Source organism: Lynx canadensis, chromosome B3, assembly GCF_007474595.2.
Source record: "Lynx canadensis isolate LIC74 chromosome B3, mLynCan4.pri.v2, whole genome shotgun sequence".
NCBI lineage: Eukaryota > Metazoa > Chordata > Mammalia > Carnivora > Felidae > Lynx > Lynx canadensis.
This window is the reverse complement of record NC_044308.2, coordinates 36837302-36860754: the sequence shown is the minus strand read 5'-3', so window position 1 is coordinate 36860754 and position 23453 is coordinate 36837302. Positions and strand designations below refer to the sequence as shown.

The window sequence follows — 23453 nt, the reverse complement described above, 5'->3', positions numbered from 1 at the left end:
GGGCAGGCTTTGATTTGCAATCTCCACCAACTGTCTCTCTCAGGGACCCGCCAGTGTCCTTACTACTGCAACCTGCTGCTGGGTGGTCTGGAGAACTATAGCACTGGCTGTCCAGGTGGGAGAAGCCGCTCCACTGGGCATCGAGGTGGGGTCCCAGCGACTCTTGTGGCCCCAGAGCTTTGCCGCCTCAAAGGATGGAGCCCCCTCCTCTCGGTCCCACACATACGCCACGTAAAAGAGGAAGAAATGGAAACCAGGGGCTCTTTTGGAAAGGCCACCAATCCGTGTCCTCAGGATGGCTTTGCCCTATCACTACCCAGCATGGGGGACGCATGCAAAGCCTAGAGCCCCACTTTCTGCCAGATGGTTGAGAGTGGATCCCGGTTTTTAGATGCCTCGTCAGCAGTTCTGGGCTGCTTCCTGGCAAACGGATGTCTCTTTCTGCCATGTGTGCACGTGCGTGGGCATATGTGGGTAACACTACCACTATGGTTCCGCTGGTTGCTTGTATAGCAGCTGCAGGATGTGTAGACGGGTTGATTCAGTGGCTGGGAGAACAGGTGCAGTAGGGCAAGCTACTCTGGTTCCAGACACGGTATTTTTGACTCTTAAAGGTGTATTCTGGGAAATGGGGCTCGAAAGGTCAGCGAAGCCAGAGTGTTGCATAGGCTGTGTTGGCTGTGTATTTAACACAACCATAAATATATGAGGGTAGGGTGGGATCAGCCTTGCAGAGTGGGGCCGAGGTGTCTTCTGAGCCCTCAGTGGTGCAGCTGAAAATGTTCCCAATTAGCCCTGGGCTTTGGGCTTCCTCAGAAGGAGACACAGCAGTCATGGGAAGGGCTTGGGGGCCGAATGTCCTAGGGGCAGGCGTGGGCCTCCCAAAGCAACAAGCAGCATTGAGAACTTCCTGCTTCCCACAGTCTGCTGGCTGTAGCTTACATTTCCATGTGGTTCTTTGGCCAGCAGGCAGGGCCATCCTGAAAGCTGGACCGGCCTCCCAGAAGGCCTGACAAGATGACAGAAATCCATACAGTTTCCTTGCGGGGAGGCAGAGAGCCTGGTCTCCCAGTCTCCTTCCTCCAAACCTCCCCTCTCCCTTGGGGCATGTAGGAAGGAATCTTCCAGAGACCCCAGACCCTGCCCTCATGGATGAGCCCCAGAGGGAGGAGGAAGGAAGAAGGGCTGTGACTGTGGGTAAGGCAAGATAGTTGGGCCTCATGAGGGTTTTTTGGTCTGGTTCTACCCCACTAGGGCCCCCTGGGAGGAGGAAGACAGTTATGCTGGGCCAGGAAGAGGTGGATTCATCCTGCTGCCCCCACTCAGATACCTTCACTATCTCCCTACTACCAACATGAAAAGGCTCCAACTCCTTAACCTGGCATTCGAGGCTTCCTGCTGCAACCTGCGCCAACCTGCCTTCCCCTTCCCCCTCCTGCTCCACTCCTCTGTTCCATCCTGGTCTACTTCCTGTGTCCTGACCCCGCCTAGCACTTTCCACACCTCCCCCCTTTGCTTGAGCCTTCTTGGTCTATTCAGTCTTTTTCTGCCTCAGAGACCCGGTGTCAGCCCCAGAACGTGTGCAGTGGGGGCCGGAGTGTGCCGGCCACTGGTCCACGACCACCCACAGTGCTGGTCCTGCTCACTTGGGCCCTGGGCACCAAAGTTATCGAGAGAGAGAGAGAGAGAGAGAGAGAGAGAGAGAGAGAGAGAGAGAGAGAGAATATGAATATGATTGGGGAGGGACAGAGAGAAAGGAAGAGAATGAACCCCAAGCAGGCTCTGCACTATCAGTGCAGAGACCAGGCAGGGCTCGATCCCGCGAACCTCAAGATCACGACGTGAGCTGAGATCAAGAGTTGGATGCTTAACTGACTGAGCCGCTCAGGCGCCCCTGTGCTGCTCTTTCATGTCTGCTTCCAAAGTGCTTAACGGGAAGTGACTTCTGCCTTGATGGTGAACGTTAACAATAAAAACGAACATGGACTTCTCCACGTGCATGTTGCCTTGGGAGGCAGCTCAGCATGCCCAAACCCTAGCCAAGGCAGAAGGTTTTAAAGGCACACCAACAGTGGGCCTGGTATCTAGAAGCATCGACTGAGGCACATTTCAGGTACAGGTGCTTTGCTTACCATTTATTCTACCTGTTTATTGAGAGCCTGTTGCATGCCGGGCATGGTACCAGGTGTGGATACCAGGCTGAAGAGGCAGCGGCCCCTGACCTGTGCCTGGACATTCGCAGGATATTCACAGACAGGTCCTTGTTTCACGTGGGGGCACGTTCCCCTGGGCCCCTCCTCGCCCGTGCCCATTCGCGACACTTAGCTCGGGCTCTTACCTAGATAGGCGCCATGATTCTTGAGCTCCTCGGGAAATTCCTTCAGGTAGGACTCGCGGAGGGGAATGACCTTCCCGCCACTGGTCTCCTTCAGCACGGCTCCGTTCCAGTCATAGGCGCCAACGGCTCCCAGCAGAATGCCGTCCTGACATCGGGGAGGGGACACACATCAGCTCGTGTCCCTGGGGGGCCCCTTGCTGGGAAGCCACCTCCAGGTTCTGCACAATCAAGCATCCACCACAGCCTCTTTGGGCACCTTCTCCTGTGTTCACTATTTAACTGACTTCCAGGCAGGGTTCTTGACTTTTGAATGAGGCCAGGACCGTCCACCCCATCCTTAGCACAAAATGGATCAAACAAAGGAATGTTCTAGAAATAGACTCCACCTCTAGAACCAAGCCTCCATTGCTCTTTGGGCTTCATAAGCCCCACAGGAAATCTCCTGTCACTGTCCCTTCCTTCTGACGCTCCTGGAAGCTGTGGCCCCTGCCCGTGGCCTCCCTCCACATTCCTCTGTGGCGTCTGACTTGCTTCCCTGTGTGCAAATCTTACGTCTTCATTTCTTCAGTAACAATTCACCGAGTGTCTACTCTGGGCTGGCCACTTGCTCGGAGCTGCGATATAGTCCCTGCCCTTGCAGAGCTCAAAGTACCACGCAAATGTGCAAGTTAACATAATAGTTGCAAAGCGTGATAACTGCTATAGGGGATGTGGTAAATACCACAGTGAGGTTTAGTCTAGATTGAAATGGGGGTCAGGAAAAGCATTTTTGAGTATGTGATGCTCACCCGGACACCTGGAGGGGGAGGGGACGAGTGTGCAAAGGCCCTGAGGCTGGAGAGAGTTTAGAGGCGTTGGTTTTAAGGAACTGAAAGCCGTTTGGTGGGCTGGAGTGCAGACTGACAGGGGCCAGAGCGACTCTGATGAGGCTGGACAGAGAAGCCAGGGCCAGATCTGTGACAGCCTGCACCCTGAGGAAGGGGGCTTGTCTTTAATTGCAGTGTAAGTGGGTGCTGCAATGCTCAGGCAGGAAGACGGGAACTCTGGCTCCCCGAGGGGCAGGCAGTCTCCCTGTTACTGACTCCAGGGTCACTCCTCACTCTCTGGGCTGCCCCTACACCCTATCCACCACTACTCCGCCTCCTTAAACAACCTCCTTGAACAAAGCTAGTGGATACAGGAAGACAGATAGCAAGCCCTTGGAAGCAGGGAGGGCCACCTTCCTGGGTGACCTTGGTGACTCCTGGCCCGGCAGGTTGTGCCCCGGCTTTGGGCTGTGAAAGCACTAGCAGATGAAGTCACCTCTCTCCTCCCCTGAGCCTCCCTAATCCTGGCTGACTGGCAGGATTTGAGGTTCCCCCGCCACGTGGGGCCCGGGGCACCCCATCTCCCCTCCCCTCCAATACCATGGTGCCGACAGAACAATGTGATTCTGGCCTTGGGACAGTCAGGGCCGTGAATGAGCAGGTGGGCAACGTCACCATGCAACAGTCTCACTGGTGGCCGCGGAGGGGGCAAGACTGTGAACCTTACTCAGACCTTCCATTTCTCATTTCCCAGGGGTCACTTTAAAGAGTGAAGTTGATCTCAGATAAGGTTTAAAAAGTCCAAATTCTCTGGAAGTAGAACTGACTGTTCAGACAATGTTTTTCTGACCGCAAGCAAGCTGGTCTCTGGAGAGTCTGATGTACTTGGTTGTGTTTAATGTCGCACTTCCTAATTAGCTTTTTCCTCCCGGTCTGTGTGAGCCTCAGCCTGGGAGCGCCTGATGATCTCCTGGGCCGGGATCAGGGCCGGCACCTCAAAGACTCACGGCCAGTGCTCCTTGCACTTGGGGTGTGCTCCCTTCTTTGCAAAGTACTTTCTCATCCAGCCACCCATTTGTGAGAGACCAGCAGGTCAGATGTTCATTACCTGCACTTGACAAATGGCATCCAAGGTTCAGAGAGGGAAAGGGACTTGTCCGAGGCTGCACAGCAAGTCGGGGCAGGGCTGGGACTTGGAGCAGGGTGGTGGGTTGGGCAGGGGAGAAAAGAGCCACGGGCAGCCCCCGGACTCTGCTCCCAGTTTTCCATTGGAGCACTCTCTAAGAGGACAGCGATGTTTGGGCCTCGTCTCTCTCCTCCCTCTCTCTTCCGGCTGAATCCAAGTTTGCTTCTGCAGGACCAGGCTTCTTCCTTCAGGGAGAGGCCTCTGAAGATGAATTTTTGGCCTTGCAGGTGACTGGAAGTCTCCATGATGTACTGAAGAGGACTGGGATTCCTCTGGGGAGGACCCCGTATGTATGTGGGGCTTGGGGATTCCACCGGACTTCTGGATTTGGCAGCACTGGGCCGGCTGATTGCTCACAGGCTCTCGCCTTATGCTGTTTCACCCTGGCAGTGCCCGTAGGCCTGTGCTCCCAGGGGGCGGTCCTTTCTTGAGAGGGCTCTGTTACCGGGGAGAGCCTCGCTGAGGAAGGCGGGGAGAGGGCAGGCTGGGAGGGCAGGAGGAGCAAACCTCAGTATGGCACTGTCTTTCCCCAGCTCGGGGAGCCTAGGCATTTTGAATTTGGAAAAAATCTGGAAGGGCAGGGTCCCAAAAAGGGCCAAAGCCTTGACAGAGGAAGCCAAGCATGTAGGCCCAGCTGGAAAACAAATACCAGGGCATTCCAGGGAAGAGCCTCATCCCACGCTCCAGGCCTGGCACCGGCTCCCTGATTTATGGCTTCCTTTCCCGTGGGGCCATGTGAGCTCCCACCAGATACTGCCAGGGTGTGCCTGGGTGGCCTTGCACATGGACCCTTGGCACAAGCTGACTTTTCTAGTGCCCTGTGCAGATGTGAGGATGCAGGCATGGTGGCCTTCAGCAGGTCCAAGGCCAAGTCCGTGCCCTTCCTATAGACAATCTGTACCCTGTATTCACTCTAGCATAGCACCTGCCATCTGATTCTGCTAGCTCATTAATTAGCTGCCTTCTGACCTGGCCCCTGCAGCAGTCTTGCCTCCCTAGCTGAGCTGAATGTTCCTGGTACGTGTGACCATGTCCCTCCAAACTGTGTCCCCAGCCGGTCCGTGTCCCCAGGGTTGGGTCACATCCCTAACACTAGAAACAGCATCGTTTAGGGCAGTGGCTCCCAAATGGGGGGCAGTTTAGCCCCCAGGAAATATTTGGCAATGCCTGGAGACAGTTTGGGTTGTCATAGCTGGGGGTGGTGTTGGGGTTGGTGTGGCATCTGGTGGGTAGGGTCAGGGCCGCTGCCTACAATACACAGGACGGCCCTGCAGCAAAGAATTATCCAGCCCAAGTTGGCAGTTGGGCTGAGGCTGAGAATCCCTGGCCCAGTGGTTAGAGCATGAAGTCTGGAGTCAGACATTGCTGAGTTCCAGTTCTAGCTCCAAAGCTTCTAGCTGTGTGACCTTGGGCAAGCTTCTCTCTCTCTTCCTTTTTTTCTCCCTCCCTCTCTCTCTCTCTCTCTCTCTCTCTCAGCCTCAGCTGTAAATTGTTTTGTTGGGAGAATTAACATTTTTAATTCTTAGCACGGAGCTTGGCAGTCAGCAAAGGACTTGGTATATAGTAACTCCTCTCATTCTTTTATTCATCCATAAACCATCGGGGACGCGGGAGTCAAAGAATCACATCTCATGGTCAAGTTGGTGCTGCAGAGGAGTCATTACAGCAGCCTGAGGGGAGGCAGCCTAGTGGAGGCAAGGGTAGCCTATTTGGGGGGCCCACAGGAAGCGGCTGGGGGGGGGGTGACTGAGGAGGTGGGTGGAGTTAGGACAGGATTTTAAGAAACCCTTACTTGATCGTAAGTCTCAAAATGTACACTTCTAGTTCCAAGCCTCAAGACTCGATTCCGCCAGTGTTTTTCAGACATCTGCTCAAAGACTGAGGTTCAGAGAGGTTAAATGGTTTGTCTGAGGCCACACATCCAGGCAGTGCTTTCTTCTTGCCCAGCAGTAATGGAATGAGAATGCCAGATGCCAACAATTCTTGGCTTTGGATAGGTGGTCCTGTGCACTGAGTCCTGTCCTCCTCCCCAGGCTCCTCCATAGCTCCCTAGTGCCTGCATGTCCACCATCAGAGTGACTCTAGAAGGGCCAAGAGCCCCTCCTAAGGCAAATACGTCGTGAAGAGGACGGGTTATACTTTTCACTAATTGCTCGGATTCTGTCATAGACGATGCATTTTTAACAAGCCTAAAGTGGAGCCTGAGGAACAATGAGTGCCAGGAGGTTTAGATGGGGTTGGGCAGGAAACACCCAGAAATGGGCCTTCAGTCTTTCTGTGGAGAGAAGCCCTTCACTGTGCTGGAAGCTGGTAGGCACGGTGGCAAGGAGGTGGTGTCGGGAGCAAGGGCCACCCTGTACTTGACGGCTTGTTCCCGATCGGCGGGTTGGTTGTCTCTGCTCAGAGGTCCCGGGAACAAGGCTCAGGAGTGGGGTGCCTGGCACCAGGGTGCAGCCTGAGACACGGAGCTGGGCTTAGGAGGAGACCCCAATGACCTGGAAATGATTCCTGCCACCAGGAGTCACTTGGGCACGATCTGGAACAGCATGCCGGCAGACCCTGGCTACCATGTCCAGGCCTCATGGGGTGGAGCCCGAGGACAGCCCTGACTGCCTGCCCTAGCTAGCACGTGGAGGGGTCCACGGTTTAAGGTTATGGGGGTGTAGGAAGAGAAAGAGAGTAAGAGAAAGTAAGAGAAAGAGAGAGAGAGAGAATGAGAGCAAATGGAGAGAGAGAATCCTAAGCAGGCTCAGCACTGTCAGGGCAGAGCCTGAGGGGTGGGGGGGCTTGAACTCATGAACCGTGAGATCATGACCTGAGCCGAGATCAAAAGTCGGATGCTTAACCGACTGAACTGCGCAAGGCACCCCGGTTTCTTTCATTTTTGATTGAATCAAATGTGCAAAACTAGTTCAAATGTTTTTGTAGTGGCTCGGTCAGTTAAGCAGCCAACTCCTGATTTTGGCTTCATGAGTTAGAGCCCTGCTTCAGGCTCAGAACTGTGGAGCCTGCTTGGGATTCTCTCTCTCCCTCTCTCTCTGCCCCTTCCCGGCTTGAGCTCTCTCTCCCTCTCAATATAAATAAATAAACTTAAAAAATCAAATGTAAACCTCTTAGGAAAGATTACAGCCTGCAGGCTTTCACAGCTAAGCAGCTTAGGTAACAGCCAATGACCTTGGCTATCCAGCCCACAGCTCCAGCAGAGGCTGCGGGAAGGGCACAGGCTGAAGAGGCTGGAGGGTGGCTGGGGCTGCTGGTCTGGGAGGTAGGAGTCTCCCCACCCTTGACCTGTGTCAGACATAACTGAGGGCTGGTCTTGCTGGATCATCACGTGTAGGTTCAAGGGAAACAGTCTCTTCCCATCTCAGTTGAGTCACCAAAGTTTTTGTGTAGACAAGATCCACCCTAATAAAACTGCTTCCTTCTGTAAACTTTTGGGGTTGGGGAGAGGTAAGAGTTCCATGTGAAATTCCTCTGCAGAGCCCCTGGGTGGGAGCAGCACCCTAGCTCCATCCACCATTAGGGGGCATCCATAACTTATTGTCCCCTTCCTTTCCTGCACACTTTCCATCTTGGCTTGTGCGGATTGCAGACTCAGAGTCTATGCCCCCTTGGGAGGTACGGATCCCTTTTGGAAGCTTTCTGGCAGACTCCTGCAGCTTCTTCTTGATTACCCAGCTCAACAGGGAGTACACCACCTCAGCACGCAGCCAGGACTAATAGAAGCCACTCCAGCTGTTAGTGATCTTTGCATTCATTTCCAAATACTAATGGAACCCCTGGCTTCAAAATCTGTTTTGGAATTTGACTGGAGATCCATAGCTGGCCTTCCTGGTGGTCATTTCCAGAATGTCCTCTTTCCCTTTTTTGGCAAATCAAGACTAGAGTTTCCTGGGTTGACTTAGGTCCCTGGGTTTCCCCATGGCTCTGACCTTCAGCCTGGGATGCCATTCCTGTGGTCTGGGGCCTTGGGCTCTTTGAGTGACCAGGTGATGTTTTGGGGTCTCCTCTCTACCCTGGCACTAGTCTCCCCTTCCTCTTGCTGTTCTTACTCTTTTTAAAGACTGCTGTTCTTACCCTTTTGAAGGGTGGTTTCCTTGGTAGACAGGCAACAGCAGCCCAGGTGATGAGCCACCAGCCCCTTTGCTATTTGAGAACATTCTATGAGGTACTTCCTCCAGGACTAGAGACCTTTCCTTCTGACATAACTAAACAGGCCCAGGGAAGCTGAAGGCTTCTTCTCACATTTGCAGGAAGTGGCTGTCTGAGGCCGTCTGTGGGACACTTTTGGAGGGGATGGAGGCTGAGAGCTCGCCCAGGACTTGGACTCATTCGGGCTCGAGACCTGCTCTGGGCAAAGCTGAAAGGCTGGACCACTGCTTCCCATCTCTGGAGAGGGCTGACCAGCCCCGAGAGCTGTGGACCTGGACTCCCAGGGACAGGACGGCTGTGGCCAATTATGGTAGCCTCAGTGGTCAGCATCAGCACTGAGAACCCTATGTGCCCTAAAATAGCAAACTCAGTGGCCGGTCACAGCACCAGATAGCCTGCCATCGTTGCTCCATTCTTTTGGATTTGGAAGGATTGGTTTTTTCTTTTTAGGTATTAAAGAGTCTCAGATTCAGACTTAATCATCTTCTCTTTAAGAGTCGTATCAGATAGAAACTTCCAGATGCCTGTCACTTGAAAACCAGACTCGGGGGCGTTAGAAGAGCTGGGGCGGTGATAAGGATGGGGAGAGGCACTCCGGTCTCTCCAACCAGAGGAATGAAAATGAGTTGGACACGTGGGAGAATCTACACAGGGCAGTGCATGACCTTGATCTAAACAACAGGCCAGGGCTCTGAGCTCTTGGTCTCCTCTGTGCAGCGGGTGGCGGTGGGTGGGGGGTTTGGGGGGGGGGTGTCTATCCATGGATCCTTCAAGGACTCCTCCTGCTCGACATACTGAGATGCTTGGGTCCTTTTTAGGGTTCATCTCAAGTATTCCTGAACACCTGAACCTCAGTGTAACCTCCCCTTCTCTTCGAGTTCCCCGATTCTTAGGCACGCACGGACCACAGTGTTAGAAGAGGAGCCTGCACCTTCCAGGACCCAGCGCAGGGTCCAGCACAGAGAAGGCACGGAAAAGATTTGCAGACCTGACCATCTATGGGGCGCCTGGGCGGCTCAGTTGGATGGGCGTCCGACTTTGACTCAGGGCATGATTTCACGGTTCGTGGGCTCAAGCCCTGCATCGGGCTCTGTGCTGACAGCTCAGAGCCTGGATTCTTCTTCAGATTCTGTGTCTCCCTCTCTCTCTGCCCCTCTCCTGCTTGTACTCTGTCTCTCTTTCTCAAAAATAAGTAAACATTAAGAAAAACAAAAACAGGAAAACTATTCCTGCCTGTCGACCTGGCAGGGCTGTGCTGAGCCTGAAATGGGGCATAGGAATTTCCTGGAGAAGTTTAAAGTGCCGAGCATATATAACGCACTGTTATAATTATAGGCGGCTCCATTTGTAGCTTGCTGTGCCCGGGTGGGCACGCGTCTGTCCAGATGCAGTCCAGGAACAGTGGCGTGTGAGTCAGGTTTCCGTCCTGCTGCCTGTTCACATGTCCCCCTCCGCCTCCGATTTGGGGTTTCTGACTCAGACCCCCTGAGATTCCACTCGCTCTCGGGGAGCAGCTGCTAGGCGTGGGGAGGAAGAGCGTGAGACTTGTATTTTCCTACTTAGGTCACTTGAGCAGGTCACTTAGACTTTGTGTGACTCAGTTTATTTGTCTGGAGACTGGGAACAAGGAATCCTGCCCTATTCACCTCACAGTGTTGTTGGGGGGGGTGGTGTTCAGTGAGATAATGGAGGTGATGCGGAAGTAGGCAGGTCGTTTCTGGCAGGTTTGGAGGCATACATACACTCCCACGGTGCCAGCCTGGGGCAGAACACCTAGGAACCTCTCTGCCCCAAGCATGCCCACTGACATGGACTCCTGCCAGGTGGTCCTCCCAGCACACAGTGCTCCCAGGCAGGGCTCCACTGTTTACGACACATTTTTGCAGATACTGGCTCTCTGCCCCGCCCTGGCAATCCTGTGAGGTTTCCACCCCATCTTGTCAATCGGAACCAGGCGAGGCATGTCGAGGGCGAGTGACGGCCCGATGCTCTGGGCCGCCAATGTAGAGCTTCTAGCGCGACATGCTGCTTGTGATGCCATGTGGCCATCTGGGTCCTCTGCCATCTGAGGCCGAGTCTGCACCGGGAGCACAGCTGGTCCATCTGGACCCCCTCCCCGCACCAGCTCAGGGCCATGCCCCTGCACGCACAGGCTGCCTTGGGCAAGGGCGTTATTGGCGCAGGCCAACAGCCTCTGCCACATTGACCCAATTTTTGCACAAGGCTCTGTGGGCTGCAGGGGACCTTCGGACCTGGAGGAAATGCCCCTGTTGGCTCCCTGTGCAGGTGGTTCGTTATTTGTAGCTCACTCCCTGCTGAAAAGGGCTTGTAAGTTGAAGGCCTCGACTTCCCCCTTGCAGCCACAGAAGACAGAGGCAGAGAGACCCGGAGAAACAAAGTGGGGGGTGGGTGAGGGACAGCCCAGGAAAGGCGGCGTGGCCACCTAGAGAGCCGGAAAGTATGTGGGAGGGCGGCTCCAACCCCGACCTACCTCTACCACGTGAGAAGAAAAGCCGGTCTGGGACATCTCCAGCCCGAAGGACGTCTCGTTCTTGTTGGTGCCTAAAACAGAGGGACAGAAAGACCTCAGCTGCAGAAAGACCCGATTGCTTAGCGCCACCCACCTGCAGCCCCATCCATGGCACCTGTGTCCTGGGGCACCTCCGGGGAGGGAGGAGGGGGCCCTGAGGCAGCCCACACAGGGAGGGCACCTTCCAGGTGGCCGTGGCTTCACTATCAGTAGCCCAGTCGCTGCCGCAAAGGGTTTGGGACGAGTTATATGATAGAGCATGTATGCCATAATGTCAATATAGGGGAAAGAGCAGGTAAAGCACATGGAAAGAAACAATCTCCATCGTTGGCAAGAAATGGAAATTCCATTTCTTTCCTCACTTCTCTCATTCCTATTATTCACCAGATTTGGTTCCAGATGCCTCTGGATGATTCCCAAACATTGAATCGAACCCTCGGGAGGGGGACCTGTCACCACCCCAGATTTGCACAAGTAACCCATGTGTGCTGAAAGCCCCTCCCCATAGAGGGCCTCCCGGAACATGTCACCGGCACCGATCTTCTCAACACCCAAAGGCAACCATTTCTGGGAGAAATACACTCAGCTGAGTATTTAAGTTCTGGCGGGAGTGTTGCAACTCAGGTTCAAAGTTTCTATTCCTTTATCCTTGTGGATGAGGGCTGCTTTCGTCTCCTCGTGTGTCTGTAGCTCATCTTTTCCAAAGTGCTGCAGACTGCTCGGGCTTGTCCACACTGCTTTTTATCTCTGTTTACCATCCCCCCCATGTGGCCCAGCCCCGTGTTGGGAGGAACGGCTATAGCAACACATGGCTCAGAGGAGATCCGTGCCATCGAAACCGAAGTTTAAACAGTAAGGAGAGGGGTGCCTGGGTGGCCCAGCCGGTTGAGCGTCCGACTTCGGCTCAGGTCGTGATCTCACGGTTCGTGAGTTCGAGCCCCACATCAAGCTCGGCGCAGAGCCCACTTCAGATCCTTTGTCCCTCGCTCTCTGCCCCTCCCCTCCTCACACTGTCTCTCGCTCCCTCTCAAAAATCAATAAACATTAAAAAGTTAAAGAATGAATAAATAAACTTGAATTTCAGACAATCAGCAGATAATTTCCTAGTATAGGTCTGCCACAAACACCGTATTTTATATTTGCTAAATATGGCAACACTAGTTCAAAGCCCGTCTCTTCCCAAAGCTGTGGAAGCTTTGGCAAGTCACTTAGGTCCTATGAGCTTCCAGTTCCTCGGTGGTAAAAGGAGAATGTCAGCCAAGCCACCGTCCAGGGCTGTCTGTGAGGTCCAGCACAGATTACCAGGGCCCTATCATGAAGGGATAGCTCCTGCTAAAGCTTTCTGTGTTGTGGGCCTGGATCTTACTCTATGGGGTTCACCTGGTGTGAGCCCAGGAGCGTAGACCCCTCTTGGTATGTACCCCTCACCTTCCAAGCTGAAGATCCTGTCCCCCAGGGCATCAACAATGTCCTTCAGGGCCGCCTCGTCAGTAACGTTGAAGAAGTGCTTGTCATCGGGGTCACTGGCGATGTATTTGATCTCATTTAGAAAAGCTTCTGGATTGATCCCCCTGCGGTTGTAGTAGCCCAGGACCTGCCAGGGAACGGGGGCAGGGCGACAAACCAGGACTTGGCACAGACCTCCCCACAGCCCCGCAGCCCCTGACCCCGCGTGGCTGGAGCCCTTTTTAGTTGCCATGGGCAGAACTCGGGGTCCCACCTGCATTTTGAAACAGGCTGTTTTGTAGGGGGCAGATAAGGCCCCTGTTCTAAGATAGGGTTCTGGGGGCTGGGTGGCTTGGGGGTGTTTTCTTGTGTTTTGAAGGTTTTGGCAATGGAGGAACTCTCCCCCAACCCCTAGCCTGTCCCCAACTGTTGCAGATAGCCCTCGACAGTGCTGAAAGAAAATTCCCAAGGTGCTCTTTAGGAGAGGATGAAACAAGAAGAGGCCAGTCCGGGGGCCTGGGCAGCTTGCTCACTACCCAGAAAATGCCCCTGGGAGTCCCCAGGGGTCTGACGGTAAAGCCTCTAGGGGCGGAGGGTGGGACAGGTGGGGCAGGACTCACGGCCACAGCATATCTGGTCACGTTGTCTCTCTCGCTTTGCTGGATCACCTTCTCCAGGTCTGGGCTGTCATGGGACTCCCCATCTGTGATGACAATCATCACCTTCTTGGCCCCTTTCCTTCCGCCTTTCTGGAAAGCCTCTGAGCTGAAAACAGAGCACAGGAGGAGGGTCACAAGAGAGACGTAGGGATGCGGCAGCTCCCAGCGATCCTCCAGAGGGGCTGCCGCAGATGTGGGGCCGAGCCCCCTCACCTCCCCGGGGAAGCAACCCAATAGGGTTGGGATCTCAAACCAAAGAAGAAGCTGTGTTGAGGTGCCCACACTACTCATTTGCCAGCTACTCAGGTCATGTATCTGCTTGTCTTTAAAAAGTAACTTTAAAGAGCCTCTTTAGGGTCCTGACCATGCTGTTTTGGGCAAGCAGAGGGAGCGGGTGGGTTTGGGAGAAAAGTTCAAGGTCAGATGGAGACCTTTAGACACCCTAAGTTAGTGGCTCAAAAACCCAGCTGTACAGTAGAATCACCGGGGGGAGTTAAAAAAAAATCCAATGGCTAGGCCCCCCCTGGGCATGTAATCAGTATCTCTGGGGCATTGCCTGGAAATCAGGCCATTTTTTCATTAAAAATTTCTTAAAATGTTTTTATTCATTTTTTCAGAGAGAGAGAGAGAGAGAGAGAGAGAGAGAGAGAGAGAGATTGATTGATTGATTGAACAGGGGAGGGACAGAAAGAGAGGGAGACACAGAATCCGAAGCAGGCTCCAGGCTCTGAGCTGTCAGCAAAGAGCCTGACGCAGGACTTGAACCCTCAAAGCACAAGATCATGACCTGAGCTGAAGTCAGATGCTTAACCAACTGAGCCGCCCCGGTGCCCCATCAGTATTTTTCAAAAGAATGAATACCGGGGTTGAGAACCACTTCCCTACATACTGAAAAGGTGACAGGCCAGAGTAATTCAACACCCAAACAACACTAATCCATAAAATACACATAATGACGTCCGACAAAGTTCTGCTTTTCCCCACGAGGACTACTTTGATTCCATTTTGGGAATGATTAAATATCAAATTCCATGACAAATATTCCTCTCTCTTGCTTTTTACTTTGTTTTGTGCCTGGAGCAGGTGCTTGGCCTGCCTCTCGGGCAATCCAGCCAAGGGCCAGGGGCCTGGCACGCTGACCCATGATGCTGCAGAGAGGCTCTTACAGCTGGCAACCCATTTCAGAAGCATGAAAACTGGCTGTGGAACCATTCTGGCTCTTGGTGCCTCTGTGGACAACCCTCCTTTAGATCGTGAGGTTCTGGGTAGGACAGACATGGTCTGAACCAAAAATCTGGCCCAGCAGGTAGAATTTTCCAATAAGGATCTAAAACCAGATGCTTCCCTTAGATTCTATGTTGACTCCCCTGGGGTCTGACCCAGGGAGTTAAGCTCTGCAATGCTAGGTTCAAGCTCTGTACCACACGAATCTCTTGTTACACGGAAGCTGATGAGCTTGACATGCATGATTTAGATGTTGACGAATTCACAAAACCTGGAATAAGTTAGTTCAGAGCATCTTCAAAGCTCCCAGTGAAGAGAAACAGACCATCTGCCATTCTCTCAGCTCTATGATGTTGTGGATATACTGACTTAAAAAAAAAAAACAAAAAACCCTTGGGGGCACCTGGGTGGCTCAGTCGGTTAAGCATCCGACTTTGGCTCAGGTCATGAGCTCACGGTTCGTGAGTTCGAGCCCCACCTCGGGCTCCCTGCTGTCAGCTCAGAGCCCACTTCAGATCCTCTGTCCTCCTCTCTCTCTGCCCATCCCACCCCCCTCTCTCAAAAATAAGTAAACATTTAAAGAAAAAAAAAAACCCGTATTTTAATATGAGCCATGAACTGAAGGAGGCCAGAGGCACAATTGACATGACTACAGCGACTTTTGAGCTTAAGCCTCACCCAGTGGAGCAAGAACTCTGCTAGTTCATCAAAGGAGATTCTAGATGTTTCCATAAACTCATTGAAGGATCAGGCTGAGGCATGAAACTCCATATAAAAAAGTATGGCAGGGGAAAAACAGGTTTTATTATATATGGAGTCAAGAAAAATTTTAGGTTCATATTTTCATATAGTAGAATTGTGTGAATATCTGTATGCATTTGTAATGGGGTAAATATTGACATGATTCATCAGATTTAAAATTGTGGTTTTCTACCGAGTAAAAATCCTCGGATTTATTCCTTTGTAAATCAGACTATAAGTTCCTTAAGAACAGTGAGAGACTTATACTTACAACAGTTTCCGTGAACCTGGAAGCCAGAATGATCTATGGAAAAGTAGGCCATATCATGTCTCCTTTCTGCTCAAAATCTTCACTGGCTCCCATGTGTCTGGGGTCCTGAGAATGGCCCACCAGCCCATTGTAATCTGGCCCTTTTGTCCTTCTGTCCTTCCAAGCCCTTCTTCCTGCTTGCTCCCCTCAATAAAAAGTGTTGAGTGAGCTCAGTTGGAATGACATCATTATCCCCATGGCCCCCAAGCCATACATGACTATTAGATTCACCTTTATGTGCATATCTGATGAAAACACTCTCAAGACTAAGACCCTTCCGTGGCCAGTCATGGTTGTTCTAGCTATGACATTATCATCCTCACAATCTGGCTTCAATACCCCCTGCCCCAACACAAACCTCACACCATGCTCAAAAGGCTCTAAACATAAGGATTCCTTGAGTTTCCCCCTCTTCTACCCTTAGTCAGGAGGAATGTCTCCTTTTCACCTCTCCTGACTGAATCCTGGGGTCTTCCTGGGACAAGCCAAATGCCAGCCCCTCTTGGCAATCCTTCCTTGGATCCTACCCTCTCATCCTTACTGAGTTAGACTGATGCTTTTCAGAGTTTCCCTATTGGTCCAGGAGCCACAGATTACCAGCTTTGATAACCCCTCAAGTCCATGGCCTGGATCTTTTTACTTTTTCAGGTGCCCAAAAAAAATGCATCGTGAATAAGCAAGGAGAGCATTTTCCCTTAAAACACAGCCCCTGTAACTTGGGACTTGGCAGGCTGAGAAGATCAGATTTCAAACCTCATTTGAGGTGCAGACTGCATAGCCCAGTGGTGCTCATGAGTCACGACTAGATTCAAACTACTTGCCGGATTGCATACTCGTAATCGTTCTGGGGGTGGTCGGCTATACCCCTGTATAAGTCACTTAGTTCACGCTGAGGAAGCAATAGCTCAGTGGGCATGGGCTTCCTCTGTTGCCCCAGCAATTTCACAAGGGCCTGATGGGGGCCCCAGGGACTCATCCCAGTGACAGCAAAACAGCAAAATGGCCCATTCCTTGTGAGGATGGGTAAAAGCCATCGTTACACAGAAGAAGGTTCCTTTAGGAAAAAAGTTTGAGCAAGTTTTATCAGCAAACAGAAGTTGATTAGTGGAGCCGTAACTTAATTATAAAGAATTGTAAGGTTGGAAAAAAATGTAATTGTTTGACCACATGAAATCTCCTAAGTAGCTCCTAACTCCTAAGTAGCTCTCACACTGTGGAATTCTGTTAAACACATCAGCTAATCCTATGTGAGGTGGGACTACCAGAGAATGAGCCTGTGGTCTCAATGGCCATAGCGGAATTCATGTCTATAGGTGTAAAATGTATACATTTAAAATCTATATGCCTTAGGAGTTTAGGCCTCAGCTTGAGAGATCTTGGGGAATTGCTTCTAAAATCACTCACCGATTTCAGTGGGGGTGAGCACAACGTTTTGCGTAATGGCAGTCTCACTGGAGCCAGCACAAAGCCATCTGTGAGGGCAACTTCTAGAGGTAACCTTCATTATCATTGTGAGTGAGTTCGGGTGTGATTTTTAAGGAGGCAGCCTTGTTACTCCACAACCTCAGAAGTTAGACTTACCCGTGTTCCTCACACTCCATTGATGACAGATACTCCACAGGAAGATTCTGCCCTCATGGAACCTACAAACTTTTTATAGGGTCTCTGCGGCATGGCCCATTTTCCATAGTCGTTTGCAACAATACCTCCCATCCCAAACGTTCTTCTGTGATGTAACCTCTCCATTCCTCCATCAAGGGGCAGAGTCAAATGCTCTTCCCCTAGAATCTGGGCTGGCCTTAATGGCTCACTCTATCAGTAGAATACGACAGAAGTTATAGCCGGGACTTTGGGGGCTAGGTCATAGGCAATCTCAGAGTTCCTGTGTGGGCCCGCTGGAAAGCTCTCTTGGGACACTCCCTCTCGGAGCTACATGGCCACGTGTGGGTGCTCAGGTCACCAGCCCACACTGAGCTCCCAGCCAACAGCCCAGAGCAACTGCCAGCCACATGGGTGCGCCATTTTGGAAGTCCAGTCCAGTCAGCTCCTCAGATGACAACAGTCCCAGCTGACATACCAGACTACCACCACAGGAGAGATGCCAAGAGAGAATTGACCAGCTGAGCCCAGCCAACCCCCAGAGATTTGAGGGGTTAATAAATTACTGTCTCAAGGTAGGGAATTTTGTAGAGGATTGTTATACAGCAGTATGTAACTAGCACAGTTATCTGAGATTTAAGTAGATTATTATTATTTCTATTTGACTAGGATCTTTTTTTTACCGAGCAAATTCGATGCCAAATGCTGTCCGGGTCTCTGTTCCTCCTCTCTGCTCAATGTGGCTGGCGGCTTCTACCACATCTCTTACAGACCTGTAGTCATTGAGGTGAAATTCATGTACCACGTCTTCTCCGTACTGGACAACCCCAACCTGCAAGGCAGGGGAGAGGACGACAGAACATCTTGGTCCCTGAGAGCTGGACCTTTGGAGGTGAGGCTCCCCAGAGTCATCTCTCTGTCTGTGACTGTTCGAAAATGAGGAAGGCTGGAGAGTACCTGGGTAGAGCAGCAGTTCGGGAAAGCTCTGGGAATGAATGGATGGCTTGGTGACACAGGTGGAAGGTGCCTCTCGAGAGGGGAGGCTGTGATTTAAAGAAAGGCCCAACAGATTCTGTTTCTTGCTGGAGCACAGAATTGAAGCCTAAAATATTAGCAGCCACGTGGCTGGAGCATTGTGGCATTCTTCACCAAACGCTGGAACTAAGTTTCCTCAAAACTTAGAAGAGAAGAGATTCTTTTATCCCCAAGGCTGATAAGATATAGACAGTATTCATAGCCTCGAAGTAAACAAAAAACCTTAAAAGACTTACAGGGGGATTAGAATGAGAAAGCCTTCCTGTTAGATGGGGCCCGAGTTTATCTGGTGCCTTTCTAATGCTGGACATGCACCCACCATATCCTAAAGATGATCTTCCAGTCATGAGGAAACTCACTCCCTTTTTAACAGCTGTAGTTGCTACGGAATAATTTCTTAGATTGACTTGAAATCTGCCACCTTGTCCCTCTTATATGTCAACCCTCACTTGGCTATGACCTCCCCCTGAGTCTTCTCTCAAGATCAGTGTGTCTAATCCTCCCCTGTGCCTCACTCGGCAGGGTTCTACGTGACCTTTCCTACCTTCACTCTACCTGGTTACCTGGCTAAAGTCTTTCTTAATAGGTGGCATCTATCCCGGAAGATAGGTTTGACCAGTGAGGTGGGGCCTCCCCCAAACTGTCCCCGGATGTGCCCAGCAGAGTTGGGTGTCCTGGGCTCAGGGCGTGGCACTGACCCTTGCACCTACACCTTGCCAGCACATGCAAGGATGCGCTCCTCCCTGACCCAGGGTGGCGTCTTCCATAGGTTTGGGGAGCCCTATTCAGAGGAGGAGAGAGTCCCAGAGATGCTCACCTGGATCTGCCCAGGGCCGATGTAAAACTTCTTCAGGATGTTGATGAGGAAGTGCTGGACCTCCACCCAGGGGTAGATGCTGTTGGAGCCATCCAGGACAATGACGATGTCCATGTAGGTCTGGCACCCTGGGAAGTGGGGACACGGTCATGGCTGCCCAGTGAGTCAGCGTCTGCTTTCAGTCTCTGATCCTCCAGACGAGTGCCCAAAGGACAACAGAAGAAGGCCCCTGTCATGTGTATATAATTCCCTTACCTGGGGAGCTGTCCTTGGGCTAGTGGCTGATTTGGGCGACAGGAATGATGAGCCCAGGAACTCCTGGCTCAGCTCAACCACTCTGTGCTGGCTGTTTGAACCAAGCTTTAATTCAGCCTGATTGCCTCCGCTCTTCATCAGGGACTAACCTGCCACCGGCTGGGTTAATGCTTCTGAGGCAGCCATCCTGCCCGGATCAGTAGCTCCCTGTCATTTGTTTTACTGCAAAGGCAGGCTGCACTTACCACATTTAGTCCAAATGAATGAGTTTCACTTTTTATGGTGTGCCGGCTAAGACCGTGGGATCCTGCACCAGACTGTCTGACTCCTGGCTTGGCTGAGCACTAGCTGTGTGACCTTGGGCAAGTAACCTAACCTCTCAGGGTCAGTTCTCTGCTGTAAAACAGGTGTGACGATAGGAGAGGGTCGTCCTGAGGAATCAAGGAGACGAGGCTTGTACAGAACTGAGCGCAAAGTCAGTGGTCAAGGAATCTTAACTGACCCTCTTTTCATTTTTTCCCCCTGTGTTTTAAAGCAAACTACTCTGTGAATGTGACAATGACATCATCGGGTCAAGCGTTTGTGCATTTATCTCTGCTCTGAGCATAAAGGTTTCTCTATATTCTCGTAATATTAACATCGCGTTACAACAAACAATAAAAACCGACAAAGAAACGCTGGTACCGTAACAAATGCAAAAACCTTCCTTTAAAATCTGAATAACTTCGTCCTCTTTGTCAACAGTTGGGGTTACTTTGCAATTAGTTGTCCCGATGTGATGTGATATACACTACACGACATTATATCATGTGGAAATACTGGGTATCTGTTGATTTTTACTGGAGAATTTTCACACTGTTGTAAAATCTACTTTATAGCAATATGGCAGAAGCCTTTTGTGTGTTAACGATTCCAGCAACTCCTGTAGCGTGAAGGTGCACTCTGATGAAGTCAGTGCCCACCAGAGACAAGAAGGTGCAGGCTTTGTGTCTGGGAGGGCATTTTAGAAGCGTTTGGGTGACTGGGAAGATCACCTCTGCTTTAGAGTCGTATAGATGTTCTTGTCCCCACCTGCACGCCGTGTGCAACACGTGATGGCCCAATACTTCTGGGCTGACAGCACCAGATAGCTTTGTCCTTTTCCAGGCTGGTTTAGCTCCACGCCTGTGGACCAAGCAGCTGTGCGGTGCCAGTGGCCACAGTGGTGACCACGGCAGCAATTCCTTAATTAGGGGGAGTTCCTAATCTAGCGGTAGGAGCCAGGTTTCTCTTGTTTTTTAAGCCATCTTTATTATTAGAATGCATTTATTACTGCTGATTTCTTTCTTGCAATTTCACATTTTTCTTTTGAATCATCTTGAGAAGAACTTTGCTTTACATCTGTGGCTCCTAAACAGGGCTGAACACTCTGGTGAACACACACACACACACACACACACTCACACTCACACTCACACATACACACACCCTGGGGCTTGTCCCAGATATACTGAGTTACAGCCTCCAAAAGGGGTGCCCTGGGACCTGTGCTTGATAAACTCCCAGCCAGATGAGCAGGCCTCCATCAGAGGAGCTTCCGGAGGCCTGGATGGTCATATATTGGCCTGTGGTGAGGTTCCCTGTTCACAGCTCATGTGACTGACCTTGGGCCTCCTCCCCAGCCACAGCACCTCCTTGCCCTTGGCCACTCTGGGAGCATAGAATCAACACCTCCTTCTTACCCTTAAAAGAACCACTTTCCAGCCCCTGCTGGCTGATGCTCCCTCCCCCCCCCCACCCCCCCCCCATGCATCATCCTTCCATCTCTGATTGGGCCGTGTTGTTTGCAGGGAGGCTGCTGTTAGCCAGAGGTGCTAATCCCCTCACCCTCAATAAAACCGTTAGCAGCTGCTTGGGTGATGGTATTCAGCTCAGAGGAAACAGTGAGGCTCGGAGCCAAGTAGTTTGGGCTTGCCGGAGACAAGGTCTGAATATTTTTTCCCCGGATTTTCTTGGCGGGTGGGGAGTGAGTGGGAGGTTTTGTGTTCCATGAGGCTCTGGGCAAGCGGGGTGGAGCCTCCTGATATCCAGGAACACCAGTTAGAGGGGACTGTTACCAGGGATAATTCTGTTTTCCTTGGCCTTCCACCTACAGGCAACTGCATTGCACAACATCAGAGGGCACCATTCACATTGTGGTCTAAGTGAACAACGTCCCCAGAGTTGTGCTGTGCACAGCTTGCCTGCTATACGTAGCTGGCCTAGCACCCCCTCCCCCACTCACAGTGGGTTTGCAGTGAGCCTCTCTGGTTGCCAGGATTGTCTTCATAACCTCGGCTCACTTGCCGGCCGCCATCACTCTGGGTAACCCGCAGGTTCTGCATCAGGGCAGGGCTAGCCACAGTTTCTGGAGAAGGGTGGAGCTAAGCAGGTTCTGGATCAGGGTGGGGCTAGAGTCCCGGTGCGGCTTTGTGGTGGTGATCAGAACTCAGAGCCTCCCGTGACTGTCAGCCACCCTGCATGGATCTACAGATTTGAAGCTACTTACTTTGGAGAGCGGGGGCCACCGTCTTGGCGAACCTGAAGTTGGAGTTGACTCGCGAACACATCCCGGTGGTGTAGTAGGAACTCCCACACTCGTGAGACCAGAGGGGGCTGCAGGCCTGTGAAACACAGTCCAGACCCCCAGTCAGTAGGGGTCTCTGGGAGGGTCCAGGCCCAATAGCCTTTGGCCCAGCCTAACCTCCGTGACCCAAAGCATCCTCTGACTATTGGTACTCCCAGGATTTAGAGAGTCTTCTTGGAGTCTAACTGAATTCTTTCTTGCCATAATGTGTTCTAGTTCCCTTGGTTTCGGGTGGAATAGAGAAAAACTAATTTTGGAATCCTCCTTTGTTGTATTTTCAAGGGTCCCATTCTCGACTCCATCATCTAGAGTTATGACTCTTCCCTACCTGCCCACCCCACCCACCACACAGGATCATCCATGGGAGTGGACCCTTCAAGGTCACTAGAAGAGCCTCTCTGAAGATGTCACCTGAACGTCCTTACTGAAAAGACTTCCAGGTCCCAATAACGTGCCCATGCCTCTTCGTGGGGAAAGAAAAAAGAATGTTTCTGCTTTTTTTCCCTGAAATTTGCTACCCAAAATATTGATGTCAGCTCCTGATTTAAAGAATGATAAGTCCTCAGAGTCAGGGTCATTACAAATGAAAGCCCAACTCCATGTCTCCATTTTTGTACTGGTGCCAGGAAACGCAGGACTCAAGTTTGTGCTGTAATTTCCTTTGGTTTGGAAAAATAATTATTCCACTTCTAACCTCTTTCTTTGATTAACTTTCTTTTTGTACTCAGATTTTAAAGGTTTAGTTTTATCTGTGTCCTTTGTGGAAGCTGCAGTAATTATTTCTGGAAGTATGGGGAGAATAAAGAATAGGAGGGTGGGTGATGGATGATGGCTAGAGGGATAGATGGATGGGTGGATAGATGATGGATGGATGGATGAATGGATGATGGATGGAGGAATAGTGGATAGATTATGGATGGTAGGTAGATGCATGATGGACAAATGGATAGATAGATGGGTAGGTAATGGATGGATGGGTGAGTGGATGAAGGATGGATGGATGGATAGATGGATGGATGGAAGGATGGCTGGGTGGATGGATGATGGATATCAGATAGATGGATGATGGATGGATGAGTGGGTGGATAGATGATGGATGGGTGTAGGAAGGGATGGATGGAAGGATGAATGAATGGGTGGATAAATAGATGAATAGAGAGACAAACAATTGGTTGGGGGATGGACTGATGAGTGAAGGGTGAATGGATGAATAAATGAGCGAATGAGTGAACAAAAGTTGCTATTTATGGGTGCCTGAGTGGCTCAGTTGGTTGAGCATCCAACTCTTGATTTTGGCTCAGGTCATGATCTTATGGTTCGTGAGACTGAGCCCCGCATCGGGCTCTGCACAGACAGTGCGGAATCTGCTTGAGATTCTCTCTCTCCCTTTCTCTCTGCCCCTCCCCCTGCCCACACTCTCTTTTTCTCTCAAAATAAATAAATAAACATTTTATAAAAGGTTTCTTAACCAATGCACAGGGACTTAACCAATGCACAGAAGCCCCAGAGGGTGTATCACACCATCCTTCTTGGGCTTGCTTGCATCCCACCTTGTGAAGCAGGTGAAATCAACTTGGTAGGAGCATGACAAGGAGCCTCAGAAGGAAAAGGGAGTAGCAACAAAGCCCCTGACAGGTCTGTGTGTGGACAGGACCCAGGGTCTTATATGCCCTTGGCTGGGATGGTGAAAGGCTGTGGGCCAGCCGTACACCGAGACATCTCGTGGCTTTCCCTGGCAGGGCTACTGTGC

The 23453-nt window shown here is 51.5% G+C and overlaps 1 protein-coding gene across 1 annotated transcript in view; it reads right to left on the bottom strand.

Annotated features, from left to right (window-relative positions):
* ITGA11 (integrin subunit alpha 11) overlaps positions 1 to 23453 on the bottom strand; it is a 125562-nt gene that overhangs the window by 32472 nt on the left and 69637 nt on the right. The window contains exons 5-11 of the mRNA XM_030317836.1: positions 21626 to 21740; positions 18844 to 18971; positions 17675 to 17823; positions 13079 to 13223; positions 12441 to 12606; positions 10974 to 11044; positions 2339 to 2483 (exon numbers count right to left, since the gene is read on the bottom strand). Of these exons, the coding sequence (XP_030173696.1) occupies positions 2339 to 2483; positions 10974 to 11044; positions 12441 to 12606; positions 13079 to 13223; positions 17675 to 17823; positions 18844 to 18971; positions 21626 to 21740 (919 nt within the window). The remainder of the gene's footprint in view (positions 1 to 2338; positions 2484 to 10973; positions 11045 to 12440; positions 12607 to 13078; positions 13224 to 17674; positions 17824 to 18843; positions 18972 to 21625; positions 21741 to 23453) is intronic.